The sequence below is a fragment of the Epinephelus lanceolatus genome, chromosome 14, assembly GCF_041903045.1.
Source record: "Epinephelus lanceolatus isolate andai-2023 chromosome 14, ASM4190304v1, whole genome shotgun sequence".
NCBI classification, from domain to species: domain Eukaryota; kingdom Metazoa; phylum Chordata; class Actinopteri; order Perciformes; family Serranidae; genus Epinephelus; species Epinephelus lanceolatus.
The window spans coordinates 40,828,934-40,846,380 of record NC_135747.1 but is presented as its reverse complement, the minus strand read 5'-3'; the positions used below and the strand labels follow the sequence as shown (position 1 = coordinate 40,846,380).

Here is a 17,447-nt window from a genome sequence, read left to right as displayed (position 1 = left end):
CGGTGTCAGACACCTGACGGCACAATCCACCTTGGGGATGGTATGATGCACTGCCAGGCAGCGTCAGTTTGTAATGCCGCCAGATGTAGCCTTTTGTGGTGTTACGATAAGCCACCGGTCAGCTGGATGGCATCTGTAATATAAGGAGCTGCACAGTCTCTATTGGGCCGGTGGGAGGGGAGGTGGATGTAAACCCAGAACCCAGAAACCCTGGACTCTCACTGGGAGTCCGCTGTTTGCTTCTCATATGAATGTTGAGCCAAACCATGATGTTTTTTCTAAACCAAACCACGCGCTTTCGTTGCCCAAACCTAACTGCAGGCTTTTGTTGATGCTCTGGTGTAGCAGCATCCTGGAACGTCATCAGCAGACGCAGAAGGATACCTAGCACGTCATATGTAGATAAGAAAAGGCCACAGAAAAAGCAGTGACACGTGATGACCTGGGATGAGAATGTGTTGGATTAGCAGGTGCTGGCCGAGCAGCCTGTTCCAAACAACATTGGAGAAACACTGATTTGTAATGTGACGCTGCTTTATTCAGTGTGTTTCTCAGTTTTAGTCACTGGGTCACTTTGTTTTGGAGAGGAAGAGACCTCTGTGGATAATTCAGCTCCTGGTAAAAACCTCCTGAATACTGAACACTGAAGGAATTCTAACTGGGAGAAGTTTCAGCTGCAATGCTGACTGCTAGACGCCACTGAAACTCTCTAAATCTTACACAGTGCTCCTTTAAGTCCTCCAGCTGCACTTTGACCCTGAAAGACTGACTGCTCATCTGCACGAGTGTCACAGTAACTTCAGCTGATTTAAACAGTGTGAAGCTGCAGAAACAACAAGATCAACTGCAAAACTGTGACCCAACTCACAGATACTCTGCTCCACATCCCCAACAACTTGACACAATTACTCTGCTCCAACCACAGAACAACAGATTGGTTTTATCAACAAGGAATCCAGTTTGTATTTCCCTTTTTTCTAAGTCTCACAAGACAAACATGGGACAGACAGAGACTAAATGCAGCACAGGGTGTATGTGATGACCAGGAATAAGAATGTGTTGGATTAGCAGGTGCTGGGCGAGCAGCCTGTTTGCAACACGCCAAACAGCATTGGAGAAACACTGATTTTTAACATGAAACTGCTTTATTCAGTGTTTTTATCCGTTTAAATCAGCTGGTCTGTTTGTTTTGGAGAGGAGGAGACCTCTGTGGATAATTCAGCTCCTGGTAAAAACCTCCTGAATGTCTGGGTCTTAAGTTATGAGAGAAAAAAGGTTAGGGGACATTTCACTTTAATTTGAAATCATTTTTCTAATACTTACCTTTACTTAAATAAGGATTTGAATGCAGCACTTTTACTTGTAGTGGAGTATTTCCACGGTTTTACTTCCACCACTGCATATAGGTGACAAGTAATGTCCCTACAGGTCTCTGACACGTCCCTGTAATCCTCCCTGTCCATACGGCAGAGTGCTGCTCTACTATCTGTGGGCGGAGCCAGGAGGGAGTGGGCCTGCCCGGCGCTTTTAATACAGATGCGCTCTTCTGTGCGCTTTGCGTTCAGCGGCGAGCGGACACGGGAGAGCGGGGAGAGACAGACCAGACAGCACCATGACTGCACCCAGCAACACCTACGATGTGATAGTGGTCGGCGGAGGAATATCAGGTAGGTGTGACACCAGTGAACTTTATTTCCCTCTGCACACGGATGGAGACTAAGTGGATGAATTGATTATGAATCCAAAGCACCTCCTGTAGCTGCGCGTTGTATAAGGTGACCAGACAACTGTTGCACAAAGCTACTCGTGTGTTGGTGCCAAGAAGTGGGAGCAGCCGCTGCCGGGAGCTGGATCTCTGCTCATATGACAATAATAGAGACTTTTATTTTGGCACAATGCGTGTTTCTCTTCTTGCCATCCATTTTCTCCGTCTCTTCCGTGAGGCTTCCTCTCCCCCTGTGCACCGCTGTATCACCGCAGCAGCCTGTTAAGTAACAGCTAATCAGCACCAGCATACTTTGTATTGCATAAGAGGAGGAGGAGGAGGAGGAGGAGGGGGAGGGGGGCATGTCTCTTAAATGATTGCTGTCTGTCAGGCTGACATGACTTTACGTGTTTCATTTCAAACATGCTCCATACTTGTTTTTATTTGGCCTGGGAGCCAATCAGAGACGAGATGTGATGCTGAGGATCTGTCCAGCAGCTTGCACGTGAATTGCATCTGCTTCAGCATCATTTGTTCTACTAGCAGCAGCTGATTTTGGGGATGTAAGGGGTGCAAACATTGCAGCTGATACAGTTTGGCCTCCACTTCCAAACATTTAATGTAACATTGCATGTTAATCACAATCTCCTCAGTAAGTTGGTTGCATTCCTCCCTAAACACAACACTATCAGAACACCAGGGGAAAGAGAGGAAGTCCCTGCCACAGAGGGCAATGTGTGTTTTCAGCAGCTTCCTTTGAAAACACACAAAGTAATACTTGATTTCCTGAGCAGAGGGGGTGTGTGTAGTTCCTGGAATGATAATATTCCCAAGCAGATTGTCGCTGTAGTTTGTAGGTCACTGTTGCATTAATTGACGTCTCATCACAGATCTCATGAGTCTGAAAAGTACAAGAAGGTTCAGGCAGTCAAATTAATTAGATTGTTCCTGTTGCTCAGTTTTCATTAACAGAAATGCATTTGCCTTCTTCAGCATGCAATTATCCTTCAGTTTCATGTTTTTGTTTTGTCCCCGTGCTGCATTTAGTCTCTGTCTGTCCCATGTTTGTCTTGTGAGACTTAGAAAAAAGGAAAATACAAACTGGATTCCTTGTTGATAAAACCAATCTGTTGTTCTGTGGTTGGAGCAGAGTAATTGTGTCAAGTTGTTGGGGATGTGGAGCAGAGTATCTGTGAGTTGGGTCACAGTTTTGCAGTTGATCTTGTTGTTTCTGCAGCTTCACACCGTTTAAACCGTCTTAAGTTACTGTGACACTCGTGCAGGTGAGCAGTCAGTCTTTCAGGGTCAAAGTGCAGCTGGAGGATTTAAAGGAGCAGTGTATAAGATTTAGAGAGATTAAGTGGCGTCTAGCAGTCAGCATTGCAGCTGAAACTTCTCCCAGTTAGAATTCCTTCAGTGTTCAATGTTGAGGAGGTTTTAACCTGGAGCCGAATTATTATGAGGTCTCCTCCTCTCTAAAACAAACAGACTCAGTGATTGAATCTAATAAAAACACTGCATAAAGTAGTTTCATGTTACAAATCAGTGTTTCTCCAATGCTGTTTGGCATGTAGGGAACAGGCCGCTCGGCCAGCACCTGCTAATCCAACACGTTCTCATCTCAGGTCATCACATATCACCGCTTTTTCATGTCTTTATACTACGCGTGAGTGATCCGTCTGCGTCTGCTGATGACGTTCAAGGATGCTGCTACGCCAGAGCATCAACAAAAGCCTATAGTTAGGTTTGGTTTAGAAAAAAACATCTTGCTTTGGCTCAACATTTATACAGGAAGCAAACAGCGGGCTCCTGGGTGAAAGTCCGTGGTTTCTCGGACACATCCATCTCTGCTCCCATCTGCCCGATAGGGACTTTGCAGCTCCTTATATTATGTTGTACTGGAAGCTGAATTATCCGCAGAGGTTTCTTCGTCTTCAAAACAAACAAAACGTGGTGATTACAACCAGTAAGACGTACTGAATAAAGCAGCTCGCGTTATAAATCAGTTTTTCTCCAAAGCTGTTTATTACATCACAAACAGGTGCCTCTCCCAGCGCCTGCTATGTCTGCTTATGATCATTTACTGTAGGAGGTTTTTACCGTGAGCTGAATTGTCCACAAAGGTCTCTTCCTGTCCAAAACAGACCGACCCTGTGATTTACACAAGTAAAAACACTGAATAAAGCAGTGCATGCAACTTAAAATCTAATCGTTCAATTTTTCCAGGCGCTGAATTATCCACAGAGGTCTCTTCCTCTGCAAAACAAACAGACCAGGTGATTAAAGCATTTAAAAATGCTGAATGAAGCAGTTTCACGATACAAGTCAGTATTTTCTCCAATGCTGTTTGGCATGTTGGAGACGGGCCACTCGCCTCGTGCTTGCTATGTGTGCTCGCTTTATTCGTTCAGGAGGTTTCTACCCACAGAGGCCTCCTCCTCTCTAAAACAAATGGACCATGTGATTAAAACCAATAAAAAAAATCTGCTCGCTGTGGAGGGGCTTCTAACTAAAATGGCTGATATGAAAACATGAATGTCCCTATCTAGAGCCAGTGCTTGGTTTGTCCGTTCTGGGCTACTGTAGAAACATAGTGATGCAACATGGTGATCTCTGTAGACAAAGACCTGCCCCCTATGTAGACGGCTCGTTCTAAGGTAACGAAACATGACGATTCTTATTTTCAGGTGATTATACGCTAAAGAAAACACACTTATTCTATTACATTCCATTTCTGCTGATACATCCCCATAAATCCTGCACACTGGACCTTTAAAGCCGTCAGCATCCTGTGTTAACTGATGCTGTTTTGCTCGCCAGTGTCTGAATTTGTGTTCTCCTTTCTGTTCCTCCTGCCGAACCACAGTCCTCTTTCTGTTAGACCGACAGGCCAATCTACTGCTTGCCTGCCTGCACGTCCGTCGCTCTGTCAGACGGTGAAGAATTTAGGTCAGTGTCAGTTCAAATACCAGTCAAACAGGAAAAACAAATGCTACAGAAACAAGTTAATTTGATAAAATTGGCGCTCAGCCCCCTGCTGGCTTTCTTTGGCCCTGCCTTTCTTCCTCCTGTGTCACATTAGGGTCTTGTAATTACAGCATTTGTTTATACTGCTGCCCTTTACTGGCTTGCAATGAGGTCCACATATAACAATCACTGTCCAATCAAAGGACGGATGAAACACGGGGGAGAGGCAGAACTGCTTCCCCCCCTCGCTGCTGTCTGTATCACCCTCTCTGCTGAGATGTGTGCTCCTCCATTTGCCTGCAAATGCAATTGTCATTTTCCTGCCTGCCAGCCGCCCACCGGCAGGACCGTGGCCCTCGAGGGGCAGCCAGCACTTTCTGAGAAAACATTCAACACTTGTGACAGCCTGTTATCAAACCAGCAGCAGAGAGGATGCCGAGGAAGACAGGGGAGGAGGTGGAAGGGAGAGGAGAGACAAGGGAGGGAGCAGAAAACAGAAATAATGGGGAAGAGAACAGAGGAAACCACTTCTGACTGTTTGGTCTCGGCAGCTGTGAATGTGGGAAATCAGACTGGGATACTAAGAAAGGAGGAAGGAGGCAGAATGATACATCTGAGAACTGGGGAAGGGAGAAAGAGAAATGAGTGTTTGCACAGAGGAAAAAGGGAACTTGAAGTGAACTGGAACAAGGATGAAAGTGTTGAAACACAGAGTAGAAAAGTAAGAGGTTGACAGGGATGTTTTGCTCCTGACCTGACTCAACCTCGCCGTGCAATCCGACGCAGTTATCCCCAATAAACTGTGTAGTAGATGATTTAGAGAACTTGGCTGCACTTGCTGGACTGTGGGCCTATAAACTCTGCTGGATTCCTCGTCTGCACAGACCTTCACCAGGAGAAGTCCGCCATGAAGTTAAACGACTATAAAATTACAACATGCTTAATAGAAATTACGGGTCAGCTCTCCTGAGGACATTTTCTATGTCTGCAGCGCCAAATTACATTTGTGAACTGAACGTATTACGAGTAGACAAGGTTTGTTTTGATCTTTGGGAAGGACATATGATATAGGCACAGTGTGTGTGTGTGTGTGTGTGTGTGCGCACCTGCTCTATAACTCTCTCCCATAAACACACAGGGGTAATTTGACTCTGCAAAACGTTTATTCAAAATGTGTTTGCTTGTAGAAGTTGCTGAAAATAGCTCAGGGCTCATTTACACTCCCTTTATATGGAAATCAATCTGTTCAGTTCAATTGTTGTAAATGTCACTACACACATACTTCCATATGTCCTTAGTGTTGGCATAGATACAGTCAGTAGGTGGCGCTTGAGGGTAGAGTCAAAACATCAAACAAAGTGCAGTGGAGGAGGTCATAATGATGCACCTTTAAATGGAGGCAGTGTTGTAGACAGTGGTGGTCTGTAAAGCCTTTAAATACTTCTGACATTTTGACGGAAAATTCTTTTAACGCACCAAACACTTTCAGTACAGTACCTTTGGAACCAACAGTAACCCTTCAGACATGGTACCTAGACCCTCGGTCTGTTCAGACAGTCCTCTTAAATGCTGCTACATGCTATGGAGAGAGTTTAAGAGGTGCTGATCGCCTTCGGTACGACGAGAAAGTGAACATGATAGGAGGTGTGTGTCCTTTACAGCTGCCAGCCTCTGTGTGGACGAATGACCCTGTCAATTCATTCATTCAATTCATGTCCTGTCGATTCATTCCTTAACATTCATTGGAATCAACTTCTTGGCTTTGAACATCTCATGTTATTGTTGAGATCAACTGACTTTAGCTAGCTAGCTAACGTTAGCCAACTAACCTGTGATAAAGTTAGGTGTGGTGACTGGCTGGATCCCACAGCTTTACCCTGCCGTTTGTTGCAATTCTGTTTTGTTTTTTTATTGTTTGCTGTGCAGCGAACAACGCAGCAACTTTTCGGCATTATGAACTCCTAGCCGCGACTAGCGTCTCTCCCGGGGAGTTCAAAACTTTCACCCAAAAGGGGGTGTGGCTGTTGTTACGGCAGTGAGTGACGTGTTGAAATCATGTATGCCTTGGCTGTGTTTAACGTAGATAAGAATTGATAAGAAAACGTGAGCCAACTCTGTTTCTGTGCTCATTTTCCTTCCCTGAGCAGCGAGCATGAAGGAGGGAGCTGACGGCCAAGTCCAGCTGGTTGTAGCCTGACAGCTCGCTGCAGCAACAGTCTGTCCATCATCACCTAAGATGGTGAAATAAGAGAACATTTGCATAGCATTTGCTTTCATCCTAGTCACAGAAAAATGTGCTCAGCTTGCCTGCTTGGCACAAATGTTATTACAACAGGATATTTACAGATGTGCTGCTCGATTAAGAGGCAGTGGCACTCTTCCATAAAGTGTCAGACACATGGCACTCCTGGAATTATTATAATTTAACGTATTGTTGTTGTTTCTGCACTCGTTTACGTGTTGCTCATGTTGTCATGTTTGGTCATGAAATGAAGCCACGGTTTGCACCGGTTCTTCCTCTCCACCATGACTCCTTCTTCAAGTTTCCAGCAGTGTAGATGCATGACTTTGACGTCATTGTTTTGCGCTGCCACCTTGGATAAAAGGAACTGATAAGCTCTGACACATCCTGATGGATCTCGCAATCGAGAACCAGTTCTTGAATCCCGTCCCCTAATGCTTGAAGGAAAAATACTATTCAAACAATTGTGGTTTTGTTTTTGCATTTCTTGCTCTCAGTTGTAATAATATTGCTCTCATGCTGCATCATTAAACACAACGACATCATTAAATGTAGGTCTAATGGGGCGATTAACCTGTAACCTGAGCAATCAGATGATCACACAGGTTGTAAACAAGACATCTGTTTTGCCAGATTAGCTACCTCTTTGTTCAGAGGTGAAACCAAAATGAGTGCACTGCTAATGTTGCAAATCAATTCCTTCATTGCACAGAAAAACTTTAAGTGCACACACAGACACAGGAAGTTGTGTAAGTGCAGTGAATTTGAGAAAACATGTGCTTTTCTGTAGAGTAGTTTACGCTCATCAGCGCTTGGAAGTAGCTCAGTTATACATCCTGATGCTTCGGCTCATGATGAGGTTTGTCAAGACGTACATAGTAAACAGTTGGCACAGGAGCTACGAGGTGCACCCTGCTCTGCTGCTGTGTGCTGCACAGTAAACTTTATTTATTCAGAGTGTATGGAGGCAGGTTTGACCTGAGGGATGTCTGAATTTGAATGTGTGTATTCTCTCTAAAGGTGAAGCACTTTGTAACTGTGGTTTAACAAGTGCTGTATAAATACATTTGTATGTCTGTGTTTAGGTTTATCTCTCAGATGGATGAGTTGGGATAGTTGTTTGGTTTACGTGTTCTTGTGAGCACATGTTGGCCGGTCCATACAGACATCTCTGTCTTATTTCTGACAGAGAATGATGAGCTGAACCTGCAGCTTCTTTCGGCTAATGGAGCTTTAGAGTGAGTTTCAGTTGAGTTCATAGCGTTACTGTTATGGTACTCGAGTGTCAGTATTCGAACGCTCCATTTTGGTTTGTTTTTTCACTTGTAATCAGTCAGGAAGGAGGCCAGTGTCCTCAGCTCAGTTATAGACCCTTGTTTCAAGCAGTTAAATTAGCTGTCCCAGAAGGAAAAGGAACAGGTGAGACAAAATGTTGACTGTTACCTGTGGCTGGCAACTGTAATGAAACACTTGCTTTGCATCTAGTGAGGCCCGACTTGTGGTGCTTAAGTTATTAATAACTTACATAAATATTGCTTGTAATAGTCCACCTTCCACCTTCTCTTCCCTCTGTCTATCCCTCTCTGTCTCACACACACGCAGCAGCGCTAAGTCCTACCAAAGTTGAGCTTCAAATATTCACAAGGACGCTTCAACAACCTTAAAATGGACAGTGCTAGTTCTTGTTTCCTCTCACACCTCTCATAGCATCGTTTTCGGACGCAGCAGGCAGTTATATTCAGAGAAAAAGCTGCTGTAAATTACCCGCTCAGCAGCAAACAGCAGACAGACACAGTTAGAGACTATCTGGTGAACACAGTGGAGCATTTAGCAGCTAACAGACAGATATTTCCCTCAGGAAACGGTGGCGACCAAAAACAGAGCTAAAAGAGTCTAAAAGAGTTCAACACAGTCTCACAGAATTACATGAAATGTGTAAAACATGTAAAACGTGTGCTAGCAACACGAAAACAACGCCAGTGCAAAGTGTATTTTGAACAGTCACAGGTTCAAACACGTTTGTACTGTGTGTGTACTGTGTGTTTGTTTCTCCTAGTTGAAGGTTATTAGTGCCAGCACATGCACAAACTTGTAATGTTCGTGAGAGGTGAGCTCCACAGAAAAGATGACCGTCTCTCTTGAATCATAACTTGACCCTTTTTCCGTTTTCTTTCTCAGTGAAAGTCACAAAAGCTGCTTCAGTCTTATGAAGTAACACTGTGCTCGTCTCTCAGTCCCGTACTGCCCTTCCAGGACACTCAGGCGCACCTGTTGAGTCTGCACAGTATACTATTAGTCTTTAAGTTAAGCTGAACCCGTGTCACATCGTGTCGTGAGGCAGCGTGAACCCTCTCTGACAGCCCCTCTAATTACTCTCAACACGTCTGCAATCGTAGAACTCCACTTTCTCCGTCCAGCTGTGCAAACAAGACAACCTGTTGGCTGAGCCGCCAGATATAATCATTACATGGGCAGCTCATGTGTGTTTCCATTTGTAATTCTCTGCGTGCCTGCGCCTCTGTGTTTGCCTTGTGTTTGTGTGGCAGGTAAAGCCATGAGAACTGTGCAGCTGTAATCTCAGCTGTGTTAATCTTATAAATGATGACACTGATTGTGGAAAAGAAAAAGTAGCTGATGGATGTTTGCACAACACAAAGTCCCCGTCTCCTTGTGGGAAATGTTCCCATTTTCCTTTTCAGGCTGAATTATTTTTCAGCTGTTATCACATTGTCTCTCCGTGAGCTGTGTTCAGTATTTACATGAAGGTAAATGGTAGCATTAAAGCAGCTGATGATGGAGATACCCTTCAAAGTAGGAGCCGTCCTGAGATTTATCAGTCTGAACGCCGGGACACAGGCTGTATCTTTTCATGCCAGCAAAATGTGAGGTCGGGCGTTAGGTGCTTCTCTTGTGCCTTCTCTGTGGCAACTTTCAAGGGGCGTGGTCTGAATTTGTAAAAGTTGAACTTTGTTTATCTCAGGATGCAGCCGTCATGCCCTGAAAAATTGGCACTTGGGAATGCTTGCACACTGTGACAGCATTGCTCTTGTTATATTTGTTAGCTTTTCTTAAGGGGTTATGTCCAGATCTGAGAAGTGCAGAAAAAAATTCCTGATGTCTCAGACTAGTCTCAGTCGTTAGTTTCAAGTCGTCTTCAAAACAGCATGGTGTTCATTTAGTAAATTACGGCCTCATTTAGGGGAAAAACACACCCTAACACAGGGATGCTTTATGGTGTGGCTACCTTGAGATTGAAAAGTTGCTACTACAACAACCTGTCAATCAGGAGAGAGATGTAGAGATGCTCCCGAGCGCCACCCTCTCATCCAAATATGGTCAGTTATTGCTACAAAAAAATAAGATAGCGATGGCAAACTCTAGGGCTACCCCCTCATAGTCGACCAAACGTTAGTCGACCAGAAAGGTCATTAGTCGGCAAGATCTCACTGGCCGCTTAGTCACAGAAAAGTCAAAATAAATCCAAACCTATGTGACTGGACCATGTGTGAATTTACTTTGAAAGGACAGACACGCTCAGCAGTCAGACAGGAGTCAGGTTAATTTCCAGGGCTGGTACCTGCAGTTATTCCACAGGCTGGTTAATAACATGTCGGGCAGGAAATCCAAAGTGTGGGATCATTTTGAGAAGGTGAAGGACGAACCCAAGGTGATATGTAAACTCATCTTCATTGGTCGACTACAAACATGACGTATCATGTGAAACATGGAAGTAGCTACATGCCCATTAGCCCACAGCGTCATTAACAGGCGGCTCGCTCAGTGTGTGACGTGCACTTGGAGATAAAATATAGGCCTATATTAATGAAGGTTCATTAGTACGGTTTGTATTTCTCTGTAATGTAGCACAGTGTTAACAATGTTACTGACACTATTCTTTCTCACACCTTCAACTCAAACCACCAAAATATAGCATTGCATTCATATCAGAAACATGCAGGAGACTAGTCCACTGATGGACCGTGATGATGACTGTTGGTCGACTAGGAAAATTGTTAGTCTTGGGCAGCTCTAGTGACATCATGGTGGCTAGGTCCACTTCTTTTATAAAGCCTGTGGTTTTTCCCAAAATGTTTTCCTTTAACTAAACGTAATCATCTGCCAAGAGTAGGGCGGCAGTAGCTCAGTCTGTGGGGACTTGGTTTGGGAACTGGATGGTCGCCAGTTTGAGTCCTTGTATGGACCAATGAATGGAGTGTGGACTGGCAGCTGGAGAGGTTCCAGTTCCCTTCCTGGGCACAGCCGAGGTGCCCTTATACAAAACACCAAAACTGCTCCAGGGGCACTGTTCATGGCTAACCCTGCACTACCCCCTTGTTGCATGTGTGTGTAGGCGGGATTCACAAAAAGACGCATTTCAATTGCCAATTGCCTGAAAATCTGTTTAGATTGCTCTAAGTAATCTTCGACTCAACGCTCACTGTTCTCAGACTAATGTTGTGTCTGGTGAAGCAGTTTTCATCTCTATAAAATATTCAGTGAAAAACTCAAATCGTTTCACATCGTTCTGTCTCTGCACCAGAGCAAAATAGTTTCTTATATTTCTCTCCAGCCTGCTCCCTCTCACATCTGTCTGTCTGCATTTCAAGCTATCATGTAATTGCTTGTCAATATTGCTCCTCAGTTTGTTGCCCGTAAACCACCAATCAGTGTCTCGGAGCTGAGAACATGAGACGGGGAAAATGTGATTGCTGCGTGTCTCGTAAATGTCTCCCCCTCTGGATCAATATGGAGCCTTTCAGGGCCCTGATTCAAGTGGCTCACTTGTCACTCAGCTGGTATTGGATTTTTTGTTTGTGTTCCTGAGAAAAGAACATCTAGCTGCGGTGCACACCAACACACACACGCTGGTGTTTTCAAAGAAAATAAAATGTCACACACTGACAGTATTTAACAGCTTGGCATCACACAGCATACTCTGAGAAGACAAACCAGCAGTTGTCAGATGGTTTGTTGAGAAATTTGTGTGTTTTATTGTGTCATGGGGAGCCGAATGTGACTTCTCTTAGAAGAACATGTTCACAGAAATCATGTCTTATTTACAGTTTCAGCTCTTAGAAGAGAGTGAAGGTTGGGGATCTGGGGAAAAGAATATGTGGGCTGCAAAACTGAGACTGATACTGTCATACATCTATAGTGGAAAGTAACAAAGTACACTGACTCAAGTACTGTACGTACGTAAAGGGACAGTTCACCCCAAAATCAAAATACATGTTTTTCAAGCCTGGTCTCACTCTGAAGTCGTTGAAATCCAGCGCTTGGGCAGTGACATACCTTCCTGATATTTCTCTGGGGTATACCATAGACTTGGAGCAGCAGTGGCTCAGTCCACAGGGACTTTGGTTGGGTCACCAGCTCAAGGCCTTGTCCAGACCAAACATGGAGTGTGGACTTGTAGCTGGAGAGGTGCCAGTTCAACTCCTAGGCACTGCCGATGTGCCGAACCCCCAACTGCTCAGGGCGCCTGTGCAAGGCAGTCCCCTCGCTCTGACATCCCTCCATTTAATGCATGTACAGGTCCTGTTTGTGCATGTGTGTGTATTTTGGGCCTGTGTGTGTGTGTATGACAACAGAGTGAAACTATGTGAATTTTCCCTTGGGGATTAATAATGGACAGTTATCGTGACGTCCCCCATTGGTTTGTGGACTGATAAGCCTTCAGTTCAACCACTAAAAAATCGATTTAAATCTATTTCAATTAAATTACAAATTCTCAGACAACACATTCTGATCCAATACAGCCAATAATCAATCAGTGATCATTCCAGTTTTGCCCTTATTTTGAAACAGACAATATTCCTGCTAAGCTGTTCATATGGCTAATGAAAATCAATATTCCACTAATATTCCAGTTTACATGCAGCTGTGCATACTGTGATTAACGTGCCCTGACCTTATTTATCATGTCAAACATGGAAAACTGGAACAGCTGGAGCTGCTTGACAGGATTGTTTCAGTTTACAACAGGTGGCGGACATCTTTGTTTGTGCAGACACACCTTCCCTCTTTCATTCCTTCAACCACCTTGTTGAAAAAGTTGGCACTGTGATATTTGCACATATCCAAGAACCTGTTGTTATCAAAGCCTTTCATGAGATTTAAAAGTATGTGTTTTTCCTTCCTGACCAGAAATGTGGGCTTTTCTCTTGGGCTTGTATTCAGCCTTGCAAACTGTTGAATAGTTGGTCAGTGTACAACATCTCAATGGCAACGCACAGAGCCGACCAGTCAAGAGGCCATGTGTCGCAAACTGTGCAAAAACCCCAATTGAGACGCATGTTCCTACTGGGCTGTATACATGTCCAAATATTGCTGTTAAAACATGTCTTACTGAATTCAGAAAAAGGCCTAATTTGGAATATCCAAATGGAATATGTGTGTATGTGCAAACCTAGCCAGTGTCGCCGGTGTCGGCATAGTACTTGTCATCACTGACTTCACTGGGTGGTCTAGTTGAGTAAAACAGCCGCAGGCTTTTTTTAATACACATTTAATAGATTTTATATTGATAAATATTTATACACAGATGCTTTTGGAGTGTTCAGTCTGTGCTGTGTTTGTGAAAAAATGTATGAGTGTATTTATATTGAATTACTGTCAAAGATGGCAGAGATTCAGTCCAGAAACAGTGGGAGATGGGGATTTCTGCACACACACACACACACACACACACACACACACACACACACAATGCAGTTTGTTCCTGCCAAGTGGCTCCATCTTAACAATTACTGTTGTCAAGGAAACAGTGTCTGCCCCTATCTCTTTTTCCAGCACAGAGGGCAGAGGATGAAAAGGTGCACGTGTGTGTGTGTGTGCGCACACTGTGTTTCTGCACAAAGAGCAACCCAAACTCCTGACAGTCGAGCACCTTCAGGTCAAATACATAAATAATAAATGTATTGCTGAAACTTAAATTCTGACCATGGGCAATTAAAAAAAAACCAAAAAATAAAAACACGGTCAGTTTTATTTTCTTCCTGTCAAACGTCTCAGAGAGAGACGAGACAATTAGGTCAACCAGTGCCCCGAGGTGCTGCTGTGGCGGAGAGGAGGGGAGCCATGGTGGAGGATCAGGACAAATAAAGAAAGATAACTAAGAAGAAAAGAGATAAAACAGGAGCAGAGAGATGGAAAGAAAGATACATCTGTAGTAGAGCGAGAATCAGAGGAACTAATTCTCCACATTATTAGCACTGCAAAATTTTCCTACATTATTGCACAAAAAAAGTGCACTGTGAAATTCTCCTACATTTGCACCAAACAACATTGCATGGCAGAGATCTCTAACATTATTGCACCAATTTTGTACTGACAAAATATCCCTCATTATTACACCAAAACAAATTTGCACCGCCAATTTCTCCTACATTCTTCCAGCAGTTTCAACACTGCCCAAGTCTCCTGCATTATTACACCAAAAAAGTGCACTGTGAAATTCTCCTACATTTGTACCAAACAACATTGCACTGCAGAGATCTCGTACATTACTGCACCGCCAAATTCTCCTACATTATTGCACCAAAAATTTTCTATAGCCAATTTTTCCTACATTACTGCACAAAATAATTTAGCACCGCCAAATTCTCCTACATTATTACACCAAACCATTTTAGCAGTTCTCTTACATTTGTATCAAACAATTTGCACTGTCAAACTCTCCTACATTATTGTACCAAAGACTTTGCACTGCCAAATTCTTCTACATTATTACACCAAACCATTTTAGCAGGACTAAATTCTCTTACATTTCTACCAAACAATTGTTCCCTGCCAAATTTACCTGCTTTTTTTGCACCAAACAACTTGCACTGTCAAACTCTCCTACATTATTGTACCAAAGACTCTGCGTTGCCAGATTCTTCTACATTAAAACACCAAACAATTTTGTACTGCCAAATTCCCCTACATTATTGCACCAAAAATTTTCTATAGCCAATTTTTCCTACATTACTGCACAAAATAATTTAGCACCGCCAAATTCTCCTACATTATTACACCAAACCATTTTAGCAGTTCTCTTACATTTGTATCAAACAATTGTTCCCTACCAAATTTACCTGCTTTTGTTTTGCACCAAACAACTTGCACTATCAATCTCTCCTACATTATTGTACCAAAGACTTTGCGCTGCCAGATTCTTCTACATTAAAACACCAAACAATTTTGCACTGCCAAATTCTCCTACAATATTGCATCCAACAATTTCTCCCACATAATTGAACCAAAACATTTTTAACTGCCAAAGTTTCCAACATTATTGCACGACACAATTTTGCACTTCCTTTATGCATGCTTGTTCTTTGTGTTTTTAGCTTCAGATACTGAACATCATGCAGCAGCCTTATATGACACGATTAGCAACAGGGACTACCTTTAAAAAGTGGTTATGTTGAGTAGAAATACTTTTTAATCAAGGTAAAACATTTACAAAGAATGCAGCTTACTTAATTCTACCTGAAAGAAGCATTTTTGTGTATTATTTATTAAGTAATAATAATCTTTACTTGCAGAAAGGTTTGTAAAATGAACGCAGTAAAAATTCATCAAACACACTTCTCCGGAAATGAAAAATAGATGGAGAGATAAAAACAGACACACAAAAGGTGGATTATTAGCAGCTCAGTGAACTTGATGTTTAATGAGCACAAAGCCTCAACTCTCCGTCCGCTTCCTGCTCCATGAAACTGTGTTTTGCTGCTCTTTACTCTCTTTCTCTCTGCACGCAGTTGTTGCTGTTCCTGTTGCTCCAGGCTTATAGAATTGTTTGACCCATCGTTGCACAGCCCAATCAACCTCACTTATCATATCTCCTCCCTTCCCTTGTCTGATCCCTCCTTAAATGCATATGCACAAAGGAGGGAGATGCCTTGCTGAATGCACACCAGCGGCGCCTCAGATGACAGGAAGACACGCGCTTCAAGGCCGTCCTATCTGTTTGATAAATATCAAGCATGGCTTTAGGTGCAGAAAGCCTGGAAAAGCACAGGAGCTCTGGCTCAGAGCGAGGAGAGGAGGAGGAGGAGGAGGAGGAGGAGGAGGAGGAGGAAACATCTCTCTTTAATTCTCCACGGTTTCCACCAAAGACTCGCTGACCTTTTTCCTCCATTTGTAATCCCTTCAGGCACGTGTCATGGCAGAGGGGGGATAGAATGGAAGAATTTAAGATTAATTAAAGCTTCTTTTTATGTTATAGATTATCTGATAACATTGTGTGGTGAAGTCGTCTTTAAGATGCAGATGCCCACGCTGCACCTGGCTAATGTTAGTGAGTGGTTGTGAGAGTGTGGTATGCAGTTAGTCTTTCAGCTGCTTGACAGTGCGACAGCATGCAGGACTGCAGATGTTTGTCCAGTGTTTTTCTCGCTGTAAACACAACCTACGAAAAAACAGATTTGTTTTACTTGTTTCTCTTACACATTATGACATTTCCAAAACAAAATTCCTCGAGTACACGCACATAATGTCACATTATCTCCTCTCTCTGTGCCAGCGATAGTTGTGGCCAGAGGCATTATGTTTTGGGTGGTCCGTCCCATTCTTGTGAACGCAGTATCTCAAGAAGGCCTTGAGGGAATGTCCTCAAATTTGGCACAAACGTCCACTTGGACTCAAGGATGAATAGATGATGAATAGAATATGGTGTGTGAAGGTCAAAGGTCAACATCACTGTGACCTCACAAGATATGTTTCTGGGCATGACTCAACAATTCATACACTAATGGACCCTTCGCTAATTCCCGCCCCCAGGCGCAGACTGGCCAATCATAATGTAGCATTGGGCCGGCTAGATCAGGGTCTGACAACAACACAGCTGTGCTCCATTGACTCTAATGCAGTCATTTCAGATTTCCTTCATTTTCAGGCTGGTTTTGTGGATTTGGAGCTAAATGTCAAGTGTTAATGAAAAGGATCAGCACTCAGTGAGTGCTGATCCTTTTCTAGAGCACAAACTTCTTGTGTTTATTTGAACTTGTTACTTGGAGAGGTTGGAAAAAGATAAAAGTTTCTTCCCTGTTCCAAAACTAAAATCAAACCCTGAAAAGTGTAGGGTTAGCTAGGAAACATTTGATCAGATACTGAATTTACCTATGGCTAAGCCACGCCCCCTCCACTCACTCAGACAAACTATCAACATTCAGTGCCCGGCGTTATGACAGGTGTCACAGTACACGGCATTTCACAGGAGGCAATTGATGATTTTTGGAGACATAATGATCAGATGTCATTGAGAAGTAACCAAAAGGGCCTAAACTACGCATTGGAGGGATATATTCATCATTTTATTGTTGAGAAGGTCGATGAAAAGCTTAAATTACAAGCCAGAATTTACAGGTCACAGTGTACGCTTGTGAACCACATCTCGTTGCCGTCGCCATCAAAGACAACAAGTTAAAGTGCCACTGAAGTTAAGGTTTTTGGCTCAGAATATGAGAAAAGGATAACGGCCTTTTTACCATCTTTACCAAGAGTGTCTCTCCGTTAGTTTGGTGCTACAGTATTTACACTGAATCA

General features: G+C 43.3%; 1 protein-coding gene across 1 annotated transcript in view; it reads left to right on the top strand.

Annotated features, from left to right (window-relative positions):
• The first annotated feature begins 1,529 nt into the window (after nt 1-1,529).
• The window catches only part of mao (monoamine oxidase), a 50,308-nt gene continuing 34,390 nt past the window's right edge, over nt 1,530-17,447 (top strand). Inside the window, exon 1 of the mRNA XM_033617053.2 lies at nt 1,530-1,667. Coding sequence (XP_033472944.1) covers nt 1,613-1,667 — 55 coding nt within the window. The 5' untranslated portion in view covers nt 1,530-1,612. The remainder of the gene's footprint in view (nt 1,668-17,447) is intronic.